At 57.5% G+C, this 26,375-nt stretch overlaps 1 protein-coding gene across 1 annotated transcript in view; it reads right to left on the bottom strand.

The window, feature by feature from the left end:
• ARHGAP8 (Rho GTPase activating protein 8) overlaps positions 1 to 26,112 on the bottom strand; it is a 49,916-nt gene extending 23,804 nt beyond the window's left edge. Inside the window, 7 exon segments of the mRNA XM_040637093.1 lie at positions 2,157 to 2,267; positions 3,464 to 3,562; positions 6,885 to 6,971; positions 11,169 to 11,300; positions 14,107 to 14,194; positions 23,549 to 23,692; positions 25,973 to 26,112. Coding sequence (XP_040493027.1) covers positions 2,157 to 2,267; positions 3,464 to 3,562; positions 6,885 to 6,971; positions 11,169 to 11,300; positions 14,107 to 14,194; positions 23,549 to 23,692; positions 25,973 to 26,075 — 764 coding nt within the window. The 5' untranslated portion in view covers positions 26,076 to 26,112.
• Positions 26,113 to 26,375: the final 263 nt, after the last annotated feature.

The following is a 26,375-nucleotide window of genomic DNA, read 5'->3' as shown; positions in this document are numbered from 1 at the left end:
TTAAATTCACCTCCGTTAAAATTAAATCAGGTTAGAAATTCAGTGCCTGTGCTGCACTAGCCACATTTTGAGAGCTCGACAGCCACAACGGGCAGTGCAGACCAGCAGACCACGTCTACCATCGCAGAAAGTTCTGGAAAACAGGGCCCACCTTCAGCTGCTGGGACACACCCAAGGTGCTGACTCCCACCTCCTTACCCACCTCTTTCCTGAGCCAGCCCTGTCCTCAGCTCCACCCCCAGACACCGCACACCCCTCCCAGCCGGCCCCCATCAGGTGCTCTGGGAACCAGGTTTCCGCACACCCCCTCCCCGGCATACTTCTCCCTGCCGGCTCTTAGCTTCCTATGCCTGCCATAACTAATCGCGACACTCAGTAGTTCAGAATAACAGAGCTTACGATCCTACACTTCTGCAGGTGTCCGAAGGCTAAAATGGGTCAACGGGGCTTTGTTTTTTACAGAGGCTCTAGGGGAGAATCCATTCCTTACCTTTTCCAGCTCCTCAGAGCCACCTGCATTCCATGGCTCGGGGCCCCACATCACCCCAACCTCTGCTTCCTGCTTCCGTCCTCACGCCTCCTCTCTGACTCTGACCCTCGTGATGACGCTGGGCCCACCCGGATAATCCAGGCTCTTTCCCTCCCCGTCCCAAGATCCCTCACTGAATCACATTTACAAAGTCTCCTTCACTATGTAAGGTACATGATCACAGGGACACTGACGTCCCCGGGGGGCCATTCTTCTTCCCATCACACGCCGCCCGCCTTCACTCTAGGCCAGGAAGAAAGAGGGCTCCCCAGCATCTGTCTCCCCTGTAGCCCCGCAGCCCCTACGAGAGGTCGATGAAGAGTCCCCGTGCCCAGATGCCTCAGGAGAGGCAAGTGACACGCCCGAGGTGGCAGGTGGGGCAGGTGGGCATCCGCCAATGCCCTTGCCAGGACACCGTCCAGAGAGTCTCAATGCTCAACCTTTCAGGCTGCATCAGGTCCCACCAAGGGTCTCAAACGTCATCAGATTTTGGTGTAGGAAAACAACATGCAAGCTTCCAACAAGAAACGACTCCCTAATGTGGGACTGAGCCACTATCCGGGACCCACCACCACCCTCCAGACCCTGGTTTTCTACACATTGTGTGGACCCGACCCATCTGCCCCACGTGGCTGTCGGATAAAACAGCTCCTTTGTCTGGCCTACAGCCCACAGCAGAGGACAGCAGGATGGACAGCCCACTGCCAAGCAGTGGGAACACCTGGGGAGCTCCCTATGGCAGCCCACTCAGATGGGCCCGTAATGCAGGAGGGCCCTGTATTCAGCCTAGAGCATCAGGGAAGCCTTCCTGGAGGAGGCACCACGGGATAAGTCTTAAAGGAGATGAAGTTGGCCCAGAATCCTTTACAAGGAAATGTTTAAGTTCATATCATCCAACTCATTCACTCCAGAAATAAGTTAACACGCTGAGCCGGGGGAGCGAGTTCAAGGTCATGTGGCCAATAAGGGGTGAGATCAGTCAGGAAGGACAGGACATGCTGTGACACTAACAGTCCCCGATCCGGCGGCTGGACCCAAAGGAAGTTCATTTCTCACTTGTGCTCTGCGTCCAGCATGGGTGTCTGTGGGAGGCACACAGGGGTCACCTGGTGAGGTAGGCTGGCCTCTCCACCCGGCGGCCGTCACCACAAGGCAGACAGTGAACTGGCTCCTAACACTCTCTCCTGATGCGACCAGCCCTAAGGCTGCCCGGCCTCACCAGCCAAAGCAAAACACATGGCCCTGCTTCACTTCGAGGCTGGTGGCACGTGTCCTGCCATGGCCAGGGTCCCCTGAACCCCAGGGACCCAGTTCCCTGCCCGCCGCTGGGTCCCTCACACACGGGCGAGAACCCCAGGGACCCAGTCCCCCACCCGCCACTGGGTCCCCTGCACACAGGCGGGAACCCCAGGGACCTGGTCCCCTCCCCGCCGCTGGGTCCCCTGCACACGGACACGCAGATGCACGTGGAATCTGTGCTCCCGCCTCCAGAAAAAGCGTGTGTTTCAGGTTCTCTGCAGGGTGCGCAGGGCTGCTGGAGACAAAGGTCTGCCAACAGCCTTCCTGGGACACGCGTGTCTGCGGTTCCCTCAGAGGAAACCAGCAGGCCGTGCCCTGCCTCACTTACTATTGCAGACTGACGCCAAACTGCTGGGTGGGCAGAGGGGGCCGTGGCGGCGGTGTCTTGGCGGGAGGGGGCGACCTGCCCTTGTGCAGGTCCTGGAGCTTCTCATCATACCTGTGGACACAGCAGAAGCACGGCTCTCACCTTGCAGGGGAGGAGCCTCGGGCCACGGGGGCCAGATGCCCCATGACTGTCTGCAGGACACCTGCGTCTCGTCCTCCTGGGCCCACGCGTCACACCGCCATCCCACACGTGAGCACGTGCGTGCATGCTCACACACACACACACACACACACACACACACAATCCCCCACTACCATGGGTGTTCACATAAAAAGCAGAGAGAATAATCCAACCCCAGCAAATGTCCAATCTCTCCTGCCAACCCCTGGCCAACATTTCACCCACGAGTCTGCACAAAGGCTTCCCTCTACTGGAAGCACCTTCCCCAGCCTCTTGACCCAGCCAACCGTCCCCTGGAAACTCGCTTCAGGAGTCACCTCCTCCTGCAAGCTTCCCCTAACAGCCCCTCGCCAACAGTCCCCCCCCAGCTGTTGTCACCGACTTGAGGCCCCCACGACCTGGGAGCACCCCAAGGGTAGGGTCACTCCCCACACGGCTCTGTGTGTCCAGCGTCTGGCGTATGTCTTGGCGCCCACAGGAGTTCGACATCTCCCCTGCCCCTGCCCATCTCCCTGCAGCTCAGCAAGGGCCCCACTCCCTTCAAGGAGCCCCCAGTGAGGGAGGCGCAAAGGACCAGGGGTCCAAGACCTGCCCTCGCATGGCTGCGGGGCCAGCCGGCCACACGCCTTCCTCTGCTCCCCTGACCTCAGGGGAGAGACTGTGGAGCGGGGATTCCCACTGTCATATAAACTCAAGTAGCAGACACATGAGTAGGCTTCCAGCAAAAGCCACCGGGTGGGCTGGCTTCCAGAGCACCTGTGTCACGCCTGAGAACATTTCATTCTGTCCACGGCGTTAAACACACGCCCAAGAAATTCCCCTGATTCTCTGCTCAGAGGCAAACGCGGTAAACAGCAAGGCGGCGAACAGCAGTTACCGCGACGGCGTATATTTTTAAATCCGTGTGCCACGGGGGAGGGGAGGGAAGAGCCGCGTCTGTGTGCACAGCCTGCCGCAGGCTCGGCTCCCTGAGTCAGCAGTTAGCATCCCTGCTGACGCCGCACGTTTCAGGGCCAGATCCGCGGGGCACACGTTTGGAGGCACAGCTTTCCACACTAACGGGATGGACGGAGGCCCGTGGGATCCCCGGGGTGTTTCCACGCCTCTCGGAACGGGGTCCGACTCACCGCAGAACCTCCGGGGGGACGAGCAGCTGGTCGTACTTGAGGTGTTCGCGGAGCTCACTCAAGTAGTTGAAATAGATGACTTTCTTCCCAAACTTATGACTAGAAAAGCAGAAGCAGGAGAATAAGCACGACGAGACGGAGAGGCCGGGGGCGGGGCGGGGGCCGGGCCGCGGGGGGAGCAACGCAGGCGCTGTTCATATTAAGAAACCATAGTGCTGACTCCAGTCGAAACCAGCACATAATGGAAGCAGCGCACGTCTGCAGATCTTTTGCTTTCCTAAGAACTCGGATGCACCAAGCACTCGTGAGAGTCTCATCTGCATAAAAATAAAGATCTCCTCCAGCTAGAATCTGCCATGAACGTGCACAGACGGAGATGGCGGGGAGGGCCCGGACGGCCTGTGGTTTCTGGCTCCGGGGTGCCTTCCCGCGCGGGCACCTCCCTGTCTGTGAGGGTCCTGGGGGGCCAGGGAGCACACCAGGCGCTGTCTGCTCTCCCTCCAGGACAGTGTCACTCAGGAGGCCAGCCTGGAGCGAGCACCGTGGACACAAGCCCCGGCCGAATCCACTCCCCGCCTCTCAGGGCCTCAATCTCCCCCTCAGAAACGGGTTCTTCCTCTGAGCGAGACTGTCTGGGAAACACGTCCACTGTCCCACCCCCGGTACCCACCACCTGGGGCCGCTGTTACCCACAAGCCCGCTCCCTGAGCTGCAGCGTGGGGACAAGGACAGGATCCGACAGGTGAGGAGTCACATGCCCGGCCCCGCACCTGCTCCCGGTAAACGGCCACCGCCTGCCTCGTTCCTCGTCACAGCTCTACTGGAGGGTCGCTGGCACCCACAGAGCTGGACGGATTTCACGGGCACGATGTGGGGGCTTGGGCCCCACGCGTACGCCGTGATGCCATCGCCACCGTCACGGGAACGAGCCGATCCATCATCTACCAAGTGTTCCTCGCGCCCCCTGCTTTGTGTGTGTGGTTAGAATACTCAGCACGAGAGGTCCCCTCTGAACACATTTTCAAGGGCACGACACCCTGTCGTCAACGGCAGGCTCCCTGCTGGCTGTCGGGCAGACCTCTAGAACCTCTTCCCTTGTTTTATCACAAGCCGGCCTGGAGCTGGAGCCCGCGGGAGGCCCAGCTGGGTGCACTGGCTCCCCCTAGTGGGTGAGCGGGAATCAGGCCGGGTGCCCAGACCCCCAGCCACGGGCCCTGAGGGGCAGAGGGGGCCTGCAGGGGGACACAGATGTCAGCTTCCGTGGGGCAGGGAGGCCCCTGGTGCCAGCCCCATACCCATGTAGGCGCACCCTCTGACATTCGCTGTGTTTCTTCTGCCTGAGCCCCCGCCCCCCTGGCTGGCCAGGCGTTTGCTGGTCACCAGGCTCGGGAGGGCAGACACGAGGAGGGCCCTGCTTCCTGCCCCTCATGCCCTAGAAGGGCCTTGGGGCAGCGCATCCCGGGGATGGCAGTGCAGGTGTGGGGGCAATCTGCAGGCCCCACCTCCAGAGGGTCTGAGTCAGGAGGCAAGGGGCCAGGCCTGCGGACACGACTGTTCGTTCTCGGGCATTGGAGAGCCTCCGCGCTTGTCCTCTTCACTTCCAAATGAACACTCCAGGGCTCAGAGGGGTCACGCAAGCCGCCTGAGGCCACACAGCCAGCAGGGGGCAGAGCCCAGTCCCGACTCCAGGTTCTCTCCTGGTACCTGGTTTACGGCCACGCCTGGGGCAGGATAAGTGGCAGAACCATATGGGCTTGAGCCGGAATCCCAGCTGAGCCGTGACTCACTGTGTGACCGCAGGAAAGCGACTTAACCTCTCTGAGCGTCAACCTCCTCTCCTTTGGAAGAGGGAGAATACAGCCGACCTCACAGGATCGTTTCGGGGTGCTATGCATGTAAGATGTGTAAGAAATTGTAATAAATTAATCACAAAAGGATAGGGAAAGTGTTTTTTTTATTTTATTTATTTATTTGACAGATAGAGAGACAGCCAGCGAGAGAGGGAACACAAGCAGGGGGAGTGGGAGAGGAAGAAGCAGGCTCCCAGCAGAGGAGCCTGATATGGGGCTCGATCCCAGAACGCCGGGATCACGCCCTGAGCCGAAGGCAGACGCTAAACGACTGCGCCACCCAGGCGCCCCAGGGAAAGTGTTTTTAAAACAATGTTAGCAGCAAATCCTGAGCACCTACGAGTGCCAGGCAGGCCCTGTCCTAAACACCCTGCGTGTGCCAAGTCAACAAACTCTTGCAAGGACAGAACGGCTGCAGCAGCACCATCAGCTGCGTGGGGAAACTGAGGCAGGGAGAGGCTGCATCTCCCGCCCAGGGAACTGGGTGATCAGAGGCGGGGCCAAAACAAGCCCGAGCTCCGGAACCTCCACAGCATCTGGGCGGCCACACGACAGAGGGGGAGGGATGATTATTTCCCCAAGAAGTCAGAGAGGTTTCTAGAACTCTGAGAGCTTTGCGAAGGTGAACGACAGCTCCAGTGAGAACATCTGAACTGTCTCCTCGGGCAGCTGCGTCACCAGCACTGGCTTCCTCACTACGTCAAGGACGGCCCCAGCAGGCTGGTCCTGGTTAGGCAACAGAACCGACGGACAAAACCCCACCTTCCCAACAGGCGGGGGTCTGCAGTGGCGGCACAGGCAACCAGGGGGAAAGCTGGCGGGGAATTCTCCTGCAACGAAAGGAAACCTGGCCACGGAAGTCTCTCCCTGCGTCAAACCGGAGCAGACTCAAGTCTGCTATTCCAGAAATTCTCCAAGTAGAGCCTGCAGACCCGGGAGTCGCATCCGACCCCCTCCCCGGCAGGGCCACGCGGGCCACATGCCCTGGACTGAGCGCTGGTCTGAGTTTTGTGCATCCTTGTAGTGAACCTCCAAACGTGAGGTGGTCTTGGGGACCTGACACAGGTGCATAAAGGAAGTGCTCAGGCCAGGGTGGGATTTAAAATACCAGGTGCAAAAAAAAAAAAAAAAAAAAAAAAATACCAGGTGCAGGGGCGCCTGGGTGGCACAGCAGTTAAGCATCCGCCTTTGGCTCAGGGCGTGATCCCGGCGTTCTGGGATCAAGCCCTGCGTAAGGCTCCTCCGCTGTGAGCCTGCTTCTTCCTCTCCCACTCCCTCTGCTTGTATTCCCTCTCTCGCTGGCTGTCTCTCTCTGTCAACTAAATAAATAAAATCTTAAAAAAAAAAAAATACCAGGTGCAAAGCTCCACAAAGCTAGTGAGCGGGTGCATTCCTGTTCAGGACCGTTGGCCCCATGACCTGCCATAACCACAGGGTGGGCGGGGTACCCCAGACACACAGGTGCCCCAGAGCTGAGACCTCCACAATGCCACACAGGGAGAGCCGTCCCCCTGAACCCGCGGGATGCCGCCTCCCGCCGCAGTGAGGTTCTCGCCGAGAACGCCGCGTACCTGATGAGCGGTCTGAAGATGGTCCACAGGACCTTGAGGAAGTTGGTGGGGTGCACGACGTACAGGGCCTTCAGGTTCTTTCTGTACCTAAGGAGGGAAGCGTGAGACGACTTCAGAACAACACGCCCTGCCCCCGAAGCTGAATAACCACGAGGCCCTAACCACGAGGCCCAGAACCTTCGCTCTGTCGATACGACCGATCTCAGACATTGAACCAAAAGTCAAAGGGGAAAATCAGGACCTCTCGTCCGCCGCCGCCGCCTGGCACGCCCGCCGCACTTTACAGTTTGCAAGAACAGAGCCCCACTTACGGGCGCCACACCGGGAGGCTGGGGGCTCACCGAGCCGTTCACAGCAGCAGGCTGTGGAGTGAGAACTAGCACACCCACAGCACGGGGTACAGGGCACCCGCTTAAAAACGGGGTGCTACTTAGCATGCTTGCTCCCCTCATTCCAGAATAATTCAGTCCAAGGCCACGAGGCTGAGCCAAGGAGGTTGGGACCACCCAGGGTGGAGACAGTGAGGGCGGGCAGGGTGGCCGTGGCCCGACCTGGTGTCGTCTGAGAGGACAAGCCAGCGTGCGGTCAGCCAGGGGGACACTAGCCAGCTCTTACCACTCACAAGAGCCGACTGTCAGAACTTCAGGCATTCGGGGAACCAGTTGTGAAAAACATATTAAATAACATAAACACAGAATTAAGTAAATCATATCAAGCATTAAGGTAATAAATATTCAAAACTCCCCACTTCCTCTTTATTTTACTACATTTACTCCTTCCTTTTTTTTTTTTTTTAAAGATTTTATTTATTTATTTGACAGAGAGAGAGACAGCCAGCGAGAGAGGGAACACAAGCAGGGGGAGTGGGAGAGGAAGAAGCAGGCTCATAGCGGAGGAGCCTGATGTGGGGCTCGATCCCAGAAGGCCGGGATCACGCCCTGAGCCGAAGGCAGATGCTTAACCGCTGTGCCACGCAGGCGCCCCTACATTTACTCCTTCCTGTGCCCTTGACACTATTTGTCTGCGGGATCTGAATAATGGAAGTCCATACCGAGTGTCCCCCCAGCTCCGCGCCCAGGGGCGTCATTGCTGGCAGCTTGAAGCTGGCCACGGTGCAGGAGATCCAACCGTGTCACAAACCAGCCTCCCCAATCCCCTGAGAGCTAGTCATCACACGTGGACCAGGGTGCCGCTGGGCCAGACCCGGGGGTGGGGGGGTGGGGTGAGGGCAGGGGAGGCACAGAGGCCGGGGGAGGTGAGCTGGGGCTGGTGAGCTGGAGCTGCCGGGTGTGTGAGCAGGGCTTCCTCACGGGGACGCGCCAGGATGGGAAGGGGTGCACAGGAGAGGGGTGGCCCAAGAGGGAACAGGACCAGTGAGTGAGATTAGTCAGGTGCTGGGCGACGGACGGGTAAGCAAGTCGGTAAGGGAGGCACGAGCAGAGAAGAGGCAGACAGATGCAGAGAGAGAAGAAACCAGAGTGAGCCCTGGGCTGCAGGACGGGAACAGCTGTAGGCATCGGGGTGAACGCACGGTTCCCGGCAGAAACAGAGACGTGTGAACAACACCCCAACGGTCTGTGCACAGAGCCTGGGGCCAGTCACCCCAAAAGCAACAAGCATACTACTTCCAGACCCTGGCCCCTGGACAGCACTCTGCACCGAAAGGAGCCAGGGTTCCCAGAGAAACAGCAGGCCCCGGGGGCGGGGGTGAGAACGATGTAAGGTGTGCCTGGAGCCCCTGCTTGTGCTAGACCCTGTAAGGGCGGCACTCAGCGCGACGATGACGGGACGCCAGGCTGGAAGGGCACCCACGTGGCCTCATTTGAATCTGAGCATTAAACATAGTCATGGATTAGAACCCACTGAATGAAACAGGCACTCACACGTCCATGTTGACAAATATCAGCGGGAAGCGTAAGCTCCTCCTTACAGTAAACTGCCGATAGTTCCAAGCACCGTTCGGCCACCGTCAGAGTTCTCCTGGGCCGAGAGCGAGCAGTGGAGGCAAAGGCTGGGACACGACACCTCGATGAGGAGCAACAGAGTCTCTACAGAGCCTCCACAGAGCCTCCAAGTATCTCCCAAGGAAATACTAACTAATTACAAAAAGAACGGCTGTCAGCGCAGAGAGGGGAGCCGCAGTGGTCCAGGGTCCCAGAGCACTGCTGCCACCGAGTCCATCCTGACATGGGCGTGGCTTCCTGGAAGGGGGTCACAACACACGTGTGTGGACTGGTTCTCCCTTAAAAGGAGCAACCAGGCAGAACAGTCTGGAGAACGAGGAGTCAACAGCCAAGAGGAAAAGAATGCAGGAAACCCACCAGCGTGCAGGGAGAGCAGAGAGAAAACCCTTGTGGTAGAAATCACACCGAATTGGATCTGGAGCACCACTTGCATACCTCTGGTGATGGGGAACTCACTACCCCAGCAGCCGCTCCACTGCTGGTTTTGATGCCTAGAATGTCCGTCCTTTCTGATTCCATCGAGTCAACGTCTATAGTCCTACCCCCACCTCCTGGTCTACCTTTGTGGGAAGCAGGACACAAGTTTGCCTCCTTCCACATGATAATTTATTTCTATCGGCTCCACATAGGGGTATGTATGCATCTCCTCCTCTCAGCCTGAGCCTCTGGAAAAGGCCACTTTGAACATATTCTTCACTTCTTCTCAGGCACCTTCCCTGGCTCCCCCCCCCCCCCCCTTAGTACGCCCCCTGCCCTTTGTCACCTCCCTCCACGCTTCCCCAGGTGAGTCCCCCAGTCCAGCCCTCCCACCACGGAGCCTCAGCCCCCCTTACTCCTTCTTGGGCCGGCCACCTAGCAACACCCTGCCCATCCCTCCAGGGGCTGCCCAGAGGCCGTCTCCTCCACCTGGCCTCTCTGACTGCCCAGCTGGAACTCCGGCACTCAGCACCACTGGCCCCACTGGCTCCTCCATCTACCCACCCAGCCCTGACGGAGAACTTGCCCCGTGCAGACCTTTTCCCTCATGCAGGGGATACAGAGACGGGTCAGGGGGTTGCGGCCGGGTACAGGGGACACAAACACGCCTCTCTGCAAATGCACTGTCTGCTCAGGGACAGCGAGGCCACAGGGAAGGGGCTCTTGATTCTCCGGGGACAACCCAGGAAAGCTTCGTGGGGGAGGGGCCAGAGCTGGGGCCTGGTTGCCTCCAGCTGCCTTGCAGGGCCTGGCACGTATGGTGTCAGGTACATGACCGCAAAGTGTAACAACATCCTTTCCCGAAGACACAGGACAGAAAGCCAAGAAATTCCTCGAGAAAGTCTATGGACAATGACAGCAGGGCCCAAAAGGCGGGAGGGCAGGCTTTGGGAAATCAGGCACTACTGGCCACCATCCCACGCAGTCACAGGTCTGATAGGAATTCTCCCATCAGGTATGGAGGACCTTTGAGAAGGAACACCCAGCGGAATCCGGAGATCCACACGAAGGCCGGATAGTGCGGCCTATTAGCCAAACACGCGACAAAGTCGATTGTTACGCAAGACGTCGCTCAAGAAAAGATCCACCAGCTCCAAGCTGTTCCCACGAGGTGCGGCGCGTCGGGTGGGACAGGGAGACTGGGTCTCAGGTGGGGTCCCGGCCCTGCCACACACCAGGTGAGGGACACAGGGAGAGACCCCTGCTCTCTGGGGCCTGTGTGTCCTCGGCTGTCCAGCACCCTGTCCACCTCTCCGACAGAGACACCAGAAAGCCCCTTGGACACTGTGAAGTGTGGAGAAAGCACGAAGGGCATCTGGAAGACAGCTGTGCGGTCGTATTTCTTTGCCACATTTCTTAGACCGGGGTCAGTAACCTAGGGGACACGGGCCACATCCGGCCGGCCACCGACTTCTGCACAGCCCACGAGCCCAGACCGGCTTTCCCTTGTTAATGGCTGGAAAAAAAACCTAAAAGAACAACAGTTCCCGATATGTGAAAATGACACGAAATTCACATCCCGGCGTCCATAAATCAAGCTTTACTAGAACCCGGTCCCACCTCTGTGTTAGCTGCAGTTGCTCTTGCAGAAATGAGTAGTTCTGACAGAAATCCGAGGGCCCGCAAAGCCAAAATATGGACTGTCTGGCCGTCCCCGCCCTAGGTGACGAAGATGGACAGAGCCCCCGCCCCAAGGGAGGGGACCCCACCCACCCCAAGCTCCTTCAGCCTAGCTCCCTGCCTCCCGTGACACAGCTCTGACCCCTCCTATCACCCGGGCTCGCCCTCACTCAGAGTGACCCTGAGCCCCCCACCCCCCAGCCGCGGGCTTGAGGGCACACACCTCCTGTCGAACTCCTTGTAGGTGCTCTGCAGCCAGCCCAGGGACGGCTTGTTCCGGCTGTTCAGCCCGTAGTGGAAGTAGACGATGGTGTAATCACTCTCCACGTACTGGTCCAGCGTGTGTTTCAAATACCTGCATACAAAGCACAGACTCGGTTTCCAACACCAGCCTCTCACCGTCACTGAAACCAAGTACACTCTCCCCAGAACAGAAGCCGTGGTCGCCCAGTGGGTGCCAGCACCAGGTCACGTGGGGACCCATGCAGAGCCCCTGGGAACCCACCAGCAAGGGGGCCCCGTCCTTATTTGTTAGAGGTGGCTCAGAGAGGTTGAGCACTGAAGGTCACGGTCACGCAGCTAGCAAGAGGATGTGACAGGCCGAGAAATGGTCCAGAAGAGACATCCACGTCAAGTCTCTGGAGCCCGTGAATTAGACCTTATTCGGAAAAGGGTCTTTGCAGGTATGACTAAGGTAAGGCTCTTGCAAGGGGGAGTTTCTCCTAGATTATCCGGGCGGGCGCTAAACATACCACGTGTGTCCCGACAGGACAGATAAAATGGGGAAAATCACAGAAGGAGGTTGTGTCTGCGAAGAGAGAGGCAGAGCGGAGAGTGGCGGGTCCCCCAGCCCAGGAGGGTGAAGGTCAGCTGCCAGCCGCCAGATGCTAGAAGCAAGGCTCCGCTCCTGGAGGGGCAGCTCCCTCTGGAGGAGCATGGCCCTGCCAACACCTCGGTTTCGGCCTTCTGGCTGTGAGAACAAATGTGTTGTCTCACGCCACCCAATATGCAACGATGAGTCATAGAAGCCACAGGGAAGTCACAGAGGCCGCGCGGGGATTCGAACCCAGGATGGACTCCCGGCCACTCTGCTGCGTCTCTAGCTTCCACATTGGCTCCAACCATTTTTTCTCGTCACCACAAAGCAGAGTCCCGACTCTGCCCTGCTTCTGTCACATGACCACACGCCAGTCTGAGCCCCGCAAAGCTCCACGATTGCTTCCAGCCCTTGGTCCTTCCCTGCCACACCGGGGGACCCGCGTGAAAAGGCCTCATCCAGCCATCTGCAGGAGATGAGCTGCAAGAGGGCCCTCTAAAGTCCCTCGTCATTTTGGCCGGGGCCGCTGACATCGAGCAGGTCAGACCGGGCTGCCCGAGGCATCGTCGAAGGCACATCTTGTCCTTACTTCAGCCCGCCTCCCATGAGCCTGTGGCAGGGGACACGCCTGCTTTCACTGCGTGCTCTGCTAAGGCAGCCTGCCGGGAGCTCTGGGTGCAATGGGTGTGGGCCAGGTGCCCCTGGGGACAAGCGTCCGCAGCACGGCTCCAGGAGAAACGCCCAGCAGCCCCTGCCTGTCTGCAGGTGCTCAGCGGCTCCGGACGCCGCGGGGGGATCTCTATCTTGCACAAAAGGATGTCAGCTTCTCCTCTGCTTGTCTGACTCCAAGCGTCATCAGAGAGCCCTCTGCCCAAAGCACTGACTCTCTGAACAGCAGGCTTTGCACGAATTTATTCGCTTAATCCCCACAACAGCCTGGAGGCAGGCACTGTACAGGCCCATTTTACAGAGGAGTCAACTGAGGCTGGCCGAGGAGAACCAGGAAGGGGTAGAGCCAGGATGTGAACGGAGCAGTCCACTCTCTGGCCCACGCTGTCCTGCCTCCTGAGAGCCACACGCTCCCACCCGTCGTCTCTGATGTATAAACTCGAGGCTCTGTCCCTGTCGGGATACATCTGCCACACGGTGTGCTCCGCGCAGGAAGTCATTAACTAAATTACTGCTTGAGCTCCAAAGACACGGACTTATTTCTTCACCCACTGCAAAAATAGGAGCGCACATCTGGCCACAAGAAAGCCACTGCTTGGACAGGGAGAGGGAGGATGGTGTGTGTGGTGGCAATGTTTTCCATGGAAACACGGAAAAGACTCAGCCTTGGCGCTCCTCCCAGCAAGGCCAAGAAGCCTACGGGGCACCTTTGAGTAAATTAGAAAAAGGTTCTCCTTCCTCTAGATAGATACCCTCCAGCACAGGGTAAGAGGAGTGGCAGCTGGATGCCAACCCATCATTGTGCTGCCCTTGTGCAGTGAACAACCTATACAACTGTTCACAAAGGCTGTGATGACCACTTCCTTCTGGTAGCGAAGGTTTCTGAGGCAGGCACACGAAAAAGCCCAATGTACCCGTCGTTGTCAGAGGTAGTGTTGGCTTTTTTTTTTTTTTTTGGATTGAGGTGAAATTCGTAACGTAACAACCATTTTAAAACAAACAATTCAGCGGCATTTACTACTTTCACAATGCTGTGCAACCACGACCTCCATCCGGCTCCCAAACATTCTCATGGCCCAAAAGAAAGCCCATAGCCATGAACGAGTTAATTATCCAGCCTCCTGCTTTCTGTCTGCCGGGGGTCCTTCTGTCTTTACAAGGAAACAAATCCTGAACACCTCCTGGCCCAGCAGCGTACCTTCAGGGACAGCTGACCCGCAGGTCATGGGTTTGTGATGCCGCAGAAGGAAAAGTCTGGCAAGGGACCACGTTTACCTTGGAGGACCCAGAGAGGAGCCGTCCCTTACCCGGCACCCCCTCTCAGTGTGCCCCGCACACACTGCGAGCATGCTGGAGGGAGACCAGCACCTCCCAGGAGGCCTAGCTCGCCGTCCGGGGTAACCCGGCGCCTGCAATACGGGCACGCCTCGTGGATTCCATGATCTCGCCCCGTAGCAGCAGTGCTGGCTAAAGACTCCTGAGCCCTTGGGGTCAGCAGGGTTCCTGCTATCACACTGAATTTCCCACTGCTGTCAGAAGACCCTTTAAGAAGGCAGGCTACAGGGTGTGAGTGCACTCGGAGGGAGTGCGCGTGCATGGGAGGGGGGGTGCGTGCACAGGGAGCGCATGCACACACAGAGGGGCGTGTGTGAACAGAGGCACCGACACGACTTACTCCAGCAGACGCCTGTGGTCGAGCTCGTGGGAGGGGGGCATCCGGCAGCAGCTGAAGGTGATGACTCGTCTTCCAAAGCGGTCCTCCCCTGCAGGAGGAGACATAGGCGTGAGCCCCATCGGCAGCCAGGGCCGTCTTCTTGCGGAACAGCCCCAGGCGTTCACGGAACACGGAAGCCGCCGGAGCAGCCCCACCTGACCTGAGAGGCACAGGCGGCTGGTGGCAAAGACAGCACCTGCTGAACGAGCATCCACGACGCTCTGTGTCCATCGGCCAAGCTCAAGGTCACCACCAGCCTGCATGCCAACTGCTCCCTTTACCAATGGGAAACAGGGGCCTGGCGGGATTAAGTCACCAGTGCAAAGCCACGCGGCAGACGGAGGACACCAGGCTGGAAGCTAGACACATCTGGCTTCACACCTAGTGTCCGGCCACTGTCCCTGCTGCCTCCTCCCCACGGAATTAGAGCGTCCCCCTGAGCACCCCCAGGACTCCGGGCCCTGGAGAAGGCTGGGCTGGCCTGGGAGACGGCCACCCCTGGACATGACCTCACAGAGTACAGGAGTCCTGATGCTCGGTGCTGGGCCCCAGTGTGGCCCAGGGGACCCTGTGACTGTCACGACACAGTGGTGCTCACCACACATGGGACATGGGGGGGGGGGTGCTTCCCAAGGGCCGGTACCTGTCTGATCATCTGGGTCCCAGCACCCAGGCTCGCTGCCCATGCCTGTACTCACATCATGTCCAATAACCCGTCACTAATTGACTGAAAGACGGTTTCTAGAACCTGAAGAAAGCAAATACCCTTCTAGAAATTACACCACTTTAAACTCACTTTCCTTGTGAAGAAGTATTTATAGCTATTTGCAGGGGCTTACTTAGCACGAGAAAGGATGAGACCAGAGCTTTCCCACCCCCGCCAGCTCTGAGCGGGACTAGTCGGGACTGCACACACACTCGCTCACACGCACACACACGCACACCCACGCACACCCACGTGCATGCTCGTGCCCTGCCCTGACTGCACACCCGGGACAGCTGCTTGTTACTGAGGACACGTCTGGATCTTCCCAGGAGCCCAGAAGCTCCTCTGATATTTGGAATTCTAGAACTGTTCTGGTCTCCAGACACAGCACCTTCTCATTCCCGAAGCTCCTTAGGGACTCTGCTCCTACTTCCCATGTGTCTAGAAAGCCCCTGTTCGGAAGGACTGCACCAGAAGCCTCACCAAATGGGGGCTTTGGGCACAAATCCCTTGATGGCCACACCCGGGAGGGGAGTGTCTCCCAACACTGTTTCTAGCGTCTCAGAGGCCAGGGTCCCGTGGCCAAGCTGTGTCTGCGCTCGCCTGTGGGGCACAAGGGAAAAGGACAGCGTTGCTTCTCAAGCTGGGAAACTTCTGTGTGGCTGCCGAAGCAATGGGAATTAACTCCCCCTGGGGCTGGAAGAGAAAGTTCACATCCGTGATGAAAGGTCAAGAACCCCGAATGGCCTTAGCATCGCCAATCAGGCCAAATGGAAAGTCTCAGGATGTACTAAATAATTTGGCAAATGGAAGACCAGGTCAACAAGCATTTGCTGAAGGCCCACTGTGCGCTCAGCTGTGGGAGGAAAGAGCAGACATGGCCCCCGCCTGGCCCCACCATCCCAGGCAAAGGACAGTGATGTGGGGGACGGGGGTCTCCACCCAGCTCCCCAAGCCCCTGAGAAGCCACAGGGACTCGGGCAGCCAGAGGCTACTTCTCCAGTGCCTTCCACCTGCTTGGGCTTGGGCCATACCGCACAGGTGAAGGACTCCATCGTCCACAGAGCTGTCCTCACTGCAGACAGCAGCTGCTGGTCAGGGGTCCCAGGCCACCCCACTTCTGATCAGCTGGCTACAAATCCAGAGGTTTCCACGACCCCCTCACAGTCAATAATTCACTAGCTCACTTATATTTTATCATAAAGGACATAAATCAAGACAAGCCAAGAGCAGGAGCGCCTGGGTGGCACAGCAGTTAAGCGTCTGCCTTCGGCTCAGGGCGTGATCCCAGCGTTATGGGATCGAGCCCCATATCAGGCTCTTCTGCTATGAGCCTGCTTCTCCCTCTCCCACTCCCCCTGCTTGTGTTCCCTCTCTCGCTGGCTGTCTCTATCTCTGTCAAATAAATAAATAAAATCTTAAAAAAAAAAAAAAAAAAACAAGCCAAGAGGGGAGAGTGGGGTGGGAGGGTCCTGGACGCGGGGCCCCCCGTGCCCTCTCCCCATGCAGTCAGGCATAGCGACACGTCACCACCACCCAGGGCACGTGGCTCCAGAGTCTTTACTGGTTTCATCACACAGGCGTGGCTGACAGAATTGTGATTCAATCAATATGCAGCTTGACCCATTGATCAACCCAGATCGAACCCCTGGCAATGGACTGAATGCAGTCTCCAGCCCCTGGAGGTCACAAATCAGTGTCCTCTGCTCCCGGTGGGTCCTCTGGCACAGCAGCCCCGCCCTGAGCTGTCTCGGCAGCGTACGCGACCCAGGGTCCCCCGTGAGCCTCCTCCTTGGCATAAACCAGNAGGAATCACAAAGCTGCTCCTATCACTTCGGGAATTTCAAGGATTTAGAGGCAGCTTTCCAGGAATCAGGGACAAAGGCCATTGTGTCGCATGACCCTGCACCCTCCACGGCCGACTGTGCCAGAGGGGTGCGCTGCGGGGCTGTGGAGGCCACCACCCAGCAGGCCAGAGATGCAGAGGCCAAGATCCAGAAAGGGAAGACAAAGCAGGGGCTGGGGCTGCAGGCAAGGCCTTGCTGAGGGCAGAGCGGACGTCTGCTCACGGGACACCCTCATCGGCCGTGGAACAGCATGGGGTCTGACACAGTCGCACCACCACGGGCTGCAGGCTGTCACGGGAAATATGGTGAAAGGCGGGGTCAAGGCCACAGGCACGAGGAGAGTGAGGGTTTGACTACCCTGGTGACACTGGGGAGCCAGTGAGGAGGGGAAGTAAGGGACACCATCTGATGAGTCCTTCTGAAGGCCCTTTGGCCGCTGGAGCAGGGTGTCCCAAGCAGACTGCATGGTGGAAGGGAGTCAGAAGGCAGGGACAGTGACCTCCAGCACTGGGGTGGGGTCCCCAATGCCGGGACATTTGCGGGGACGTAGGAGATAGAGCCAGTACTGCATACGTGGGGTGGGCGGCGCCGAGAGGGGAGCACAGGGCACAGCCCTGGGCATGGGGTGCAGCCGTGGGCAAGGGCTGAGCCCTATCCAGGACAGAAGGTCCCCAGGGCAGAGTGATAATGGCCTGGAGTGGATGCGGGGCCAGGTGGAGGGGCAGCTGCCCAGGCTGCTGGATCCCAGGGAAGAGAGAGCTTCCACCACCCAAGCCGCCCAGGCAAGATCCACTCGGTGTCCTGGTGGGCCACGGTTGGGCACTGTCGTGGCTGGAAAGAGGCAGCAAGCAGAAGGTCCACACCCCACGACAGTGAGAGACGGTCAGGAGCAGAGCAGAACTCGGTGGCAGGCATGGCAGAGCCTCACAGAGGAAGAGGGACAGGTGTGGGAAGCCGATGTCACAGGAGTCACAGCAAGGCCACCCCGGGACCAAGGGACTTGGTGTCCAGGAACGCCAACCCCTGGGCAAGGCCAGAACACATGGGTCTCCATCAGACCACAGGCCCCGCTTCCCTCCCTACCCTGGCTTGCCGGTTTGCCGAGGGCGGGTGGGAGGGGCTCACGGCCTGTCCGAGCCCCCCCAACCTGCAGCTGCTGAGAGGCGCTGTGCTGGCCAGGCGAGGGGACGCGCCACCGCGGCTCTGGTCTGCGGGCCCAGAGGGTGGAGGGCCTGCAGACACAAGGCAGGTCAGGGTCAGAGTCTGGACTCGGTTCAGCCAGCGATAGGGTGCGAGGGGCCCCGAGCAGGCCGTGAGCCCCATCCATCCGCCACCTGCAAACAAGGGTGAGGAGTAACCCCGGGGAGAACGCAGCGTGGGCAAGCCAGACTCAGGGACGTGGAGCGGGCTGGGAGCCCAGCGCCCACCCCTGGCCCAGTCCCTTCTCCTCCTCCTGCTTACATAAAGCACTGACCTGTTCACTCCTTCACTGCATAAACACTTATTGCACACCTACTGTTTGCAGGGTCCATCAACTTGCATGAGCTACCAGTGAAGGTTTTCCACTCCCCTCAAAAGCAAAAGGGCAACTAATTCAGCATTTTCTTTTCATATCAGCAGATTTCTGAACGTCCCCTAAGCTAATATCTCAGCGTTACCCAGACGGGACAGACCCGCGAAGCTTACGGCGAGTGTGGTGGCGGGCAAGCTGGATTTGTGAAAAAGGAGACAGGAAGGACAGGCTGGGTCCTGTCCCCTCACAGCCAGGCAGCCCCAAGCCAGCCTCTCTGATGCTCTGCAGTCCGGGCTCAATGGTAAAAGCGCTGTGAGGGGCGCCTGGGGGGCTCAGTCGGTTGAGCATTTGCCTCTTGGTTTTGGCTCAGGTCATGATTTCAGGGTGGTGAGGTCGAGCCCCGTATCGGGTTCCACGCTCATTGGTGAGTCTGCTGAAGATTCTCTCTCCCTCTGCCCCTCCCCCTGCTCACTCTCTCTCTCTCTAATAAATAAATAAATCTTAAAAAAAAAAACTGGCTGGGAAGGACTGAGTCAGTAACTTCAATAAAGTCTTGGTTGGCATAGCACTGGCATACAGCAAGCACTCAATAAATGTGACCCGTTTCCACATGCCAGACGGTGGATGCCTCCGGGTGTGCTATTCCATTTACAGTCGAGGAAGCTGAGGGCTGTCGGAGCGGGGTACACGCTCGCAGCCGGCCCAGCTCTGAGGGCGGCACCCCCAGCCTGGCCGGCACAACACCCTCGGCCCCCGAGCGCCCCGCAACGGCGGCGGGCAGGCCTCCCGCGCTCCCGCGGCTGCCTGAGTGCAGGCCTCCCGGGCAGCCCTGAGGCATCCCCGGGACAGCCAGGCCTTCCGTTTATTAAGCAGTCAACGCGGCAAGTGCATTCATGAGATCAGTCAATATGAGTGAACGCCCCTCCGTCGTCCTCCAGTAACACAGGCCGGTGTATCGAGAACGGGCTTCAAGATGATATAATGTGGAAGGAAATGAAAACTATCAATAAAATGCAAATTCTGCGAGGCACTGGCTTAATTCATGACCCCTATTCCTTCCCTCACGGTGCACAACACAACATCGCTCACTGCCTCCGAGACGGGAGGAGCCCAGTTTATGAATAAAGAAAGGGCTCCCGGAGCCATCGCCCGGAACGCGATCCAGCCGATCCGTCATCCGCTCCGAGTGAAGGACGATTAAAATGCATAATAAACGCAGCAGCAATCTCACCAGCAGTGATCTGGGAGTTTGGCTCTTGGGGTTTTTGTTTTAAGGCTGCTCATCTTTTTTTTTTTTTTTTGCAGAAATGAAAGGAGACTTGAAGACCCATTTTTGTCGACATCCTGCTGGGAAGCCTGGCCGGGGTCTAAACTGAGGGGAAAGACCCGGGTCTGGGGCGGCGGCCTGTCATCCAGGAGGACCAGATCCGCCCATCCTCCTCTTCTCTTCTCTGCCACTCGCCGCCTCTGCGTCTCTGGATTACACCTCCGCCTCTCTGCTCCCCAGGTCCGAACCCTCCCCCTGCCCACCCCGCTCTCCACTGCGGCCATGTCCCTCTGGGCTCACGGCCCCGGCCCCAGACAGGGACCTGAGCTGCAGACGGTGACCTCTTCTTCAAATGCTGAAATCAACTTTATTTACAAAACACTATCTTAAAGAATTACAATTCTACACAGCGTCTGTCTGGCCAAGTGCATACCCCTTAAGTATGGACAGATCCATTCAGTATTACTTTGTATAACACTCCGATTTCTAGCAGTGGTTCTGGATGTCCGGCTCTGGGGGAAGTGACACCCGGAGAGGAAATGAGGAGGGTCCTCTTAGTGGGGAGTGAGGTCTGCTCACGCCCAAAGTGGACCCCTTGGCAGGAGTCACAGGGTGGCCCATGTGGCTTCCCAGTGGAGCAGGAGCAAGGGTTCCAGATCCCCTGGGTGGGCCAGTCACACAGGAGCGTGAGCCGGACTTAGGGAAGAGGGGACAGAGCTGGACGCCTGCGTGAGGCTGGGAGGAGGGGACAGGGGACTGACCCTGAGCAAGGAAACACCAGGGACTCTCGCCAGGCGCTCTGATAGAAAGGCCAATGGTAGTTTCAGGGATGCTGATTTCTGCCCTAACGATTTCTCTCTCCTTAGCCACTGGTTCACCCGGGTCGGAGCGTCTCGATTTCCCTTGCTCTAGTTCTCTGACTGTGAAGTCGATCTCAGCCACGTACAGAGCTGGCTCCGTCCGGCTCTGCTCCAGCCGCCTCTGCCTGACTCCTGAGGACCTCTGGCTAGGCTGGCATCTTTTAGGAGGGGGGGCTGAGGCCATCAGATGTCCTCTAAAGACAGTTAAACACCCCAAGAACCTGGTGTTTAAGTGAGAACTCCGCTCTAAAATGAGGGAACTCTCCAGAATCCGAGGACTGCCCCCCCAGCTGTCATCCCCCACAGCGTACAGCCCTGTAGCTTGAGGACAGGCTCAAGCACTCCACTGTGATGACCTCGGAGCATCTCTAGAAGAGCCTGCCCACAGCCCAAGGAGCCCACAGACCCTTAACGGTGCTGAAGGACCCACGACAAACCACGGGGCCACCGACGGCCTTGCTCCAGGAAGGAACCCTGTTCCGGCCCCAAGGCCCCCTGCCCAGCAGGTGGAAATGAGGCATGCAGAAGAGGAAGGACCGCAACTTGTTCCCCAGGGCCCCCATCTCTTGACTGAACTCTCACCCCGCTCTGCTAGGGCCCCTTCCCAGTCCTGTTTCAGCTCGTCCTCCAGCCTGATGCTGGAAATCTCTCTCCACAGCATGAGCTCATATCACTGTTCTTGCTCCTATCAGGGCTCCTGCAGCCGCTGCCGGCACCCCCCACTCCGCGGCAAGAGGGGTCACTCTAAACCACAAGCCCCACGGTATCGGCCCTCTGCCTCACGCTCCCCAGAGCCCGGAGACTGAGCGCGGACTCCTGGACACACCCGCGAGGTGCGGAGAATGTGGCCCCGCGAAGCAGCCACCTCTCAACAGAAGTACGAAAAGATCTCATGGGAAGCTGTCTACACGCAATGTGCTTCACCCAAAAAGACGGGGACCAGCTGAAGGGAAAAGCACGGAGAAGGCATAGCTACCAACACCAGTGAGGACGGAGCTGGCCCGGCTGTCCTGACTACAGGAACGTCAGACATGGCTGTCAACACAGGTGCGTGGCCGGACATAAAGGAGGGCACTTCAAAACGATGCAAAGGTCAACCCATCAAGGAGACGTAACTACCCAAAGTGTCCTGTCCCCAAAAACAAAGTGTCAAGACACACGGAACAAAAGCGGACAGAACCACAGGCAGAAGCTGACCAATTCCAACCACGGGCGCTCTGAGCACCCCTCAGTCAACAACTGACAGACGTAGACACGGAGGTTACCAAGGAGGCAGAAGGTCTGGACCACACCACTCATCAGCTGAACCTAAGTGAAACACGCAGAACACTCCGCCCAGCACCGCGGGACACACATTCCTCTCGAGTGGACAAGGGACATCGGCCCGGACAGCTCCTGTGCAAGCCACCACTTCTCAGACTTCGAGGTCTCAGAACCCATTGATACTCTTAAAAATGACTGATGCCCTCAAGGAGTTTTTTCTTTTTTTTTTAAGATTTCATTTATTTGAGAGAGAGCGAGAGCGAGCACATGTGCACGTGTGAGCAGGGGGAGGGGCAGAGGGAGAGAGAATCCCAAGCAGACTCTGAGCTCAGCACGGAGCCTGACACGGGGCTCAATCTCACGACCCTGAGATCATGACCTGAGCCGAGACCAAGAGTCGGAGGCTCAACCGGCTGAGCCACCCGGGCGCCCTGGTCCTCAAACAGTCTTAACATTTTATAAAAGTGGGCTATTTCTATAGAAATTGACCATACTAGAAACCTAAAAGAGAACATTTTAAAATACTTATTCATTCATTTAGAAACAAGCCCTTGTAGGGGCGCCTGGGTGGCTCAGTCAGTTGAGCCTCCGACTCTTGATTTCGGCTCAGGTCATGATCTCAGGGTCGTGGGATCGGGCCCCACGTCAGGCTCCACGCTCTGTGCAGAGTCTGCTTCTCCCTCTCCCTCTGCTCCTCCCCCTGCTCACACATGTGCCCTCTCTCTCTGCCTCTCTTAAATAAATTTTAAAAATCTTTAACAATAACCCATTGCCTATTGACATAGATAATGTATTTTTTATTCTTTTTTTTTTTTTTAAGATTTTATTTATTTATTTATTCGACAGAGATAGAGACAGCCAGCGCGAGAGGGAACACAGGCAGGGGGAGTGGGAGAGGAAGAAGCAGGCTCATAGCGGAGGAGCCTGATGTGGGGCTCGATCCCGTAACGCTGGGATCACGCCCTGAGCCGAAGGCAGACGCTTAACCACTGAGCCACCCAGGCGCCCCTAGATAATGTATGTTTTATTCTTAAGAAAAATAACTGTATTTCCTGCTTCCGTTTTGTGGGCACCTGACCTGTGCTCCCACAATGGGTCCAGCATCCATCCCTGCTCCCTAAACCTTAACGGTTCTCCAAAGTGAACATCTGGGAATTGAAATGGCTGGCCCCCTGTCCAATCCCCATCCTCTCCTCGGTCCTCTGCACGGAGTGGACGCCAAAATACTTACCATTTGTGTCTCGGGGGCCTCCAACTATTGAGAACCGTTCCTCTGTTTCATCATCACCTTGACAAGATTCCAGCTCCTTGGGGACAGGGACTAACGTTTACCAGCTCGGTGCAGGCGACAAAGAGGTGAGATGTTAGGGTCACTGTCTGTGATGGCTAACTCCATGCGGCACCTCGACTGATGGCTGTGAGACATTATTTCTTGGTGTGGCTGTGAGGGTGTTTCCAGAGGAGAGCAGCACGGGAACTGAGTGAACATCGCCCTCCCCAAGGCAGGAGGCGACGCCCATCTGTTAAGGGCCTGGATAGAACAAAGGGGCAACGGGCGAATGTGCCCTTTGCTTGAGCTGGGATGTCTGCTTTCTCGAGCCCTCGGACACTGGGGGACACCAGCGCTCCTGGTCCTCCAGAACCTGGGCCCCTCCTCGGTGCCCAGACTTCAGATGACAGATCCTGGGATTTCTCAGTTTCCACCACCACGTGAGAGCCAACCCCCACGGTAAACCTCCTCTCGCGTGGATCTCTATACCTCCTCCTGGTCCCATCTCTCTGGAGGACCGCGATGTCATCTGCTATTTCCAAACCCTGGCAGGCACTCTGGTTCCTACTGTGCTGTTCATTGTGGGGCCGCAGCCGGCTGGAGGGAAGCAGCCCAGATAAACCCACCCCGTGCCACGGGGCCCACAAGGACGCTGGGACCACCCAGCTGTGACCCACCTGCCACCTGCAGGATGCCGTGCCTGGCCACGTCGTAGAAGGGGTGATTCGTGCTCAGCTCAGGGTGCTGGCCGGCCGCGGGCGCCACCAACGGCCTTCTCACTATGCTCAGGGCAGCGGCCTCCTCTTCGTCTCTCTGCAGCTCTGTGGCAGACAACGAGGATTAGAGGAAGTCAGCTGTCTTCTCGAGGAAGAAGGGCAATGAGGGGGCCTCCGGAGGTCTCTTTACAGGACAGTCACCATGCCTCAGCTATGCACCCACTATGTGCCCCTCTCTGCTGTGCTCCCACTATGTGCCCACCTCTCCTGTGCACCCAGCACGCATTTGCTCAGTGTGACCCCGCTATGCATCTGCTCAGTGTGCGCCCACCCCTCCTGTGCCCCCACGATGCTCCCACTCGGTGTGCAGAGCCATGGAGGGATAAAATGAGACCTCAGGGCTGAATACTGCCCTCCTCACTGAAAGGAGTGGAAAGGGCGACTCAGAGACGGGGAATGAGTGCCCAAGGTCACACTGCTCATGGACAGTGGAGTGTGGACTTGAACTCGATTTCCCAGCTCCGAATTCCAACCAACCCAAGCCCTGCTTGAAGATGTGGACACTGGCAGCCGGCAGGAACCCACGGCTGGGTTGAGGGCAGACATGGGTCACTGTGCTATGAAGGAGGGAAAAGGACAGTCTTCCAGTTTAATTTTAGTCGGAGAGGTTCCTCGTGCAAAACAAATCAAAACAGAGATGTTTTCAGCTGGAAAAAGATGGGACCTTCAAATTTCAGGCTAGAGTAGACTCCGGGCCCCAGCTGCACTGGGTGGAGGGGTGTCCCTCCAAGATTCGTGCCGCCTGGAACCTCCCAATGGGACCTTACTTGGAAATACTGTCTTTAGAGATGAAATTAATTCAGACGCGGTCATACTGGACTAGGGTGGACCCTGGTGAGAAGAGAAGAGACACAGACGCAGGGAAAATGGCCACGTGAAGCATCCTGATGGATAAGCGGTGGACAGTGCTTAAGGCAGTTCTGGAAAACAGGGCGCCCCAAAGAATCGGGAATAGGTGTTCTAACACGCCACGCTCACGGCAGCCAAGACGTCGCCCCGGCCACATGCCCATCCAGGGATGAGCGGACAAACTATGGGCTACCCATGGGATGGGTAGTATTCAGGCATAAGAGGAACACAGTACTGATACGTGTGACAATACAGATGGACCTGAAAATATCGCGCTAAGGTAAAGAAGAGACTGTATAATGTAGGATTCCGTTTATAGGAAATGCCCAGGACAGGTAAACCCACTGACTCAGAAGGCAGAATGATGGTTGCCAGGGCCCGAGGGAGGGAGTGACTGCTAATGGGGTTTGGGGTTTCCTTTTGGGGTGACGGAAATGTTCTAACGTTGTGGGTACGCCACGCAACATTACGAATGTAGTAAATACTTTCCGATGGCGAATTTTATATTATGTTAATGTCACCTCGATTAAAAAAAAGAGAGAGAAAACTGCTTTAGCACGTGGGGCACAGCCATGGAAACAGGAGGAGGCAGACCCTGGACCCCCTAAGGAAGGCAGGGGACGGAGGGATCAAGGATGCACCCCTGACCGTGCCGCTGACATCAGGCTCCTTGTCCTGCTACCACAGGCACCCAAGTGAGAAACGCTTCAGCGTCATTGCATGCCTTAAACAGCAAGGGGAGCAAACTGGGAGGCACAATGACAGGTCCTTGGGAGCGAATCACGCAGCAGGTGTAAAACCAGCCAAGGCTTCCCGCATCTGGGTGGGGTGCACTGGTGCCGGATGCAGAACTGAAAACCGTTTATTTCAGGGCTACAGGCCTTCAGCAAGTTCTTAGGATCTACTCTGGTTATTGCAAACCCGGAAGAGAAATCTGCACCACAGGGAAATGAATCAAACAGCCTGGCCCCAGTGCACATGACAGGAATAGCCTTGCAGGTAAACACGTACACGTGTGATCTTAACCAAAACGCCGGGGGCGAGTCCAGGGAGAGGCTCTCCTCCCAGCTTGGTTCCTGCCACCCGGTGCCCTTGGCGTGTTTTCCAGTTACCCTGAGCCTCAGTTTGCTTGTCTGTAAGATGGGGACACAGAATCTGACACTTTAGCGGGTAGCCTTAAGCAGCAAATGAGGATATTACCCCACTTGAGCCTCTCGGCAACCCGGGAGGGGGCTCGCATCACCCACAGGGATTCATCTGAGTCTGCACAAAAGAACCCTGGCGAGGTTAAAAAGGCACTCCCTGCGGCTAGCTGGGAAGGGGGAGAGTAAGACCCCAGAGGAGGGAGAAGGACAACCTCACCGAGCACTTTTTACAGGGTTAGACTTTTTGAGCGACGTATATATATTATCTTTTAAAAGCAAATGTACGCCAATGATCTCGCAGGACGAGGCTGGAAGGAGAACATGCTTTTACCTATTTCGGCCAGCTCCTCCAAGTCCAGGCGGGACATGCTCTGCTGCTGGGCAGGGCGGCCCAGGCACACGGTCCCGATGTCACCTCTTGGGGATCCCGGCATGGGGTCCTTCCAACACCCTGAGGGAGAAGCACACAGAACCCAGGACATTTAACACACGTACCCACGAGGGCGCAAGGAATGAAGGAAATGCCCTTCGAGTGCCCGGCTTGCTTTTTTCTCCTTAACTTAAAAAAAGCACCAACTTTTTTTTTTTTTTTAAAGATTTTATCTATCTATTCATTCGACAGAGATAGAGACAGCCAGCGAGAGAGGGAACACAAGCAGGGGGAGTGGGAGAGGAAGAAGCAGGCCCATAGCGGAAGAGCCCGATGTGGGGCTCGATCCCACAATGCCGGGATC

The sequence above is a fragment of the Ursus maritimus genome, unplaced genomic scaffold (genome assembly GCF_017311325.1).
Source record: "Ursus maritimus isolate PB19 unplaced genomic scaffold, ASM1731132v1 scaffold_21, whole genome shotgun sequence".
Taxonomy (NCBI): domain Eukaryota; kingdom Metazoa; phylum Chordata; class Mammalia; order Carnivora; family Ursidae; genus Ursus; species Ursus maritimus.
The sequence above is the reverse complement of the archived record's forward strand: the minus strand, read 5'-3'. Positions and strand labels throughout refer to the sequence as shown.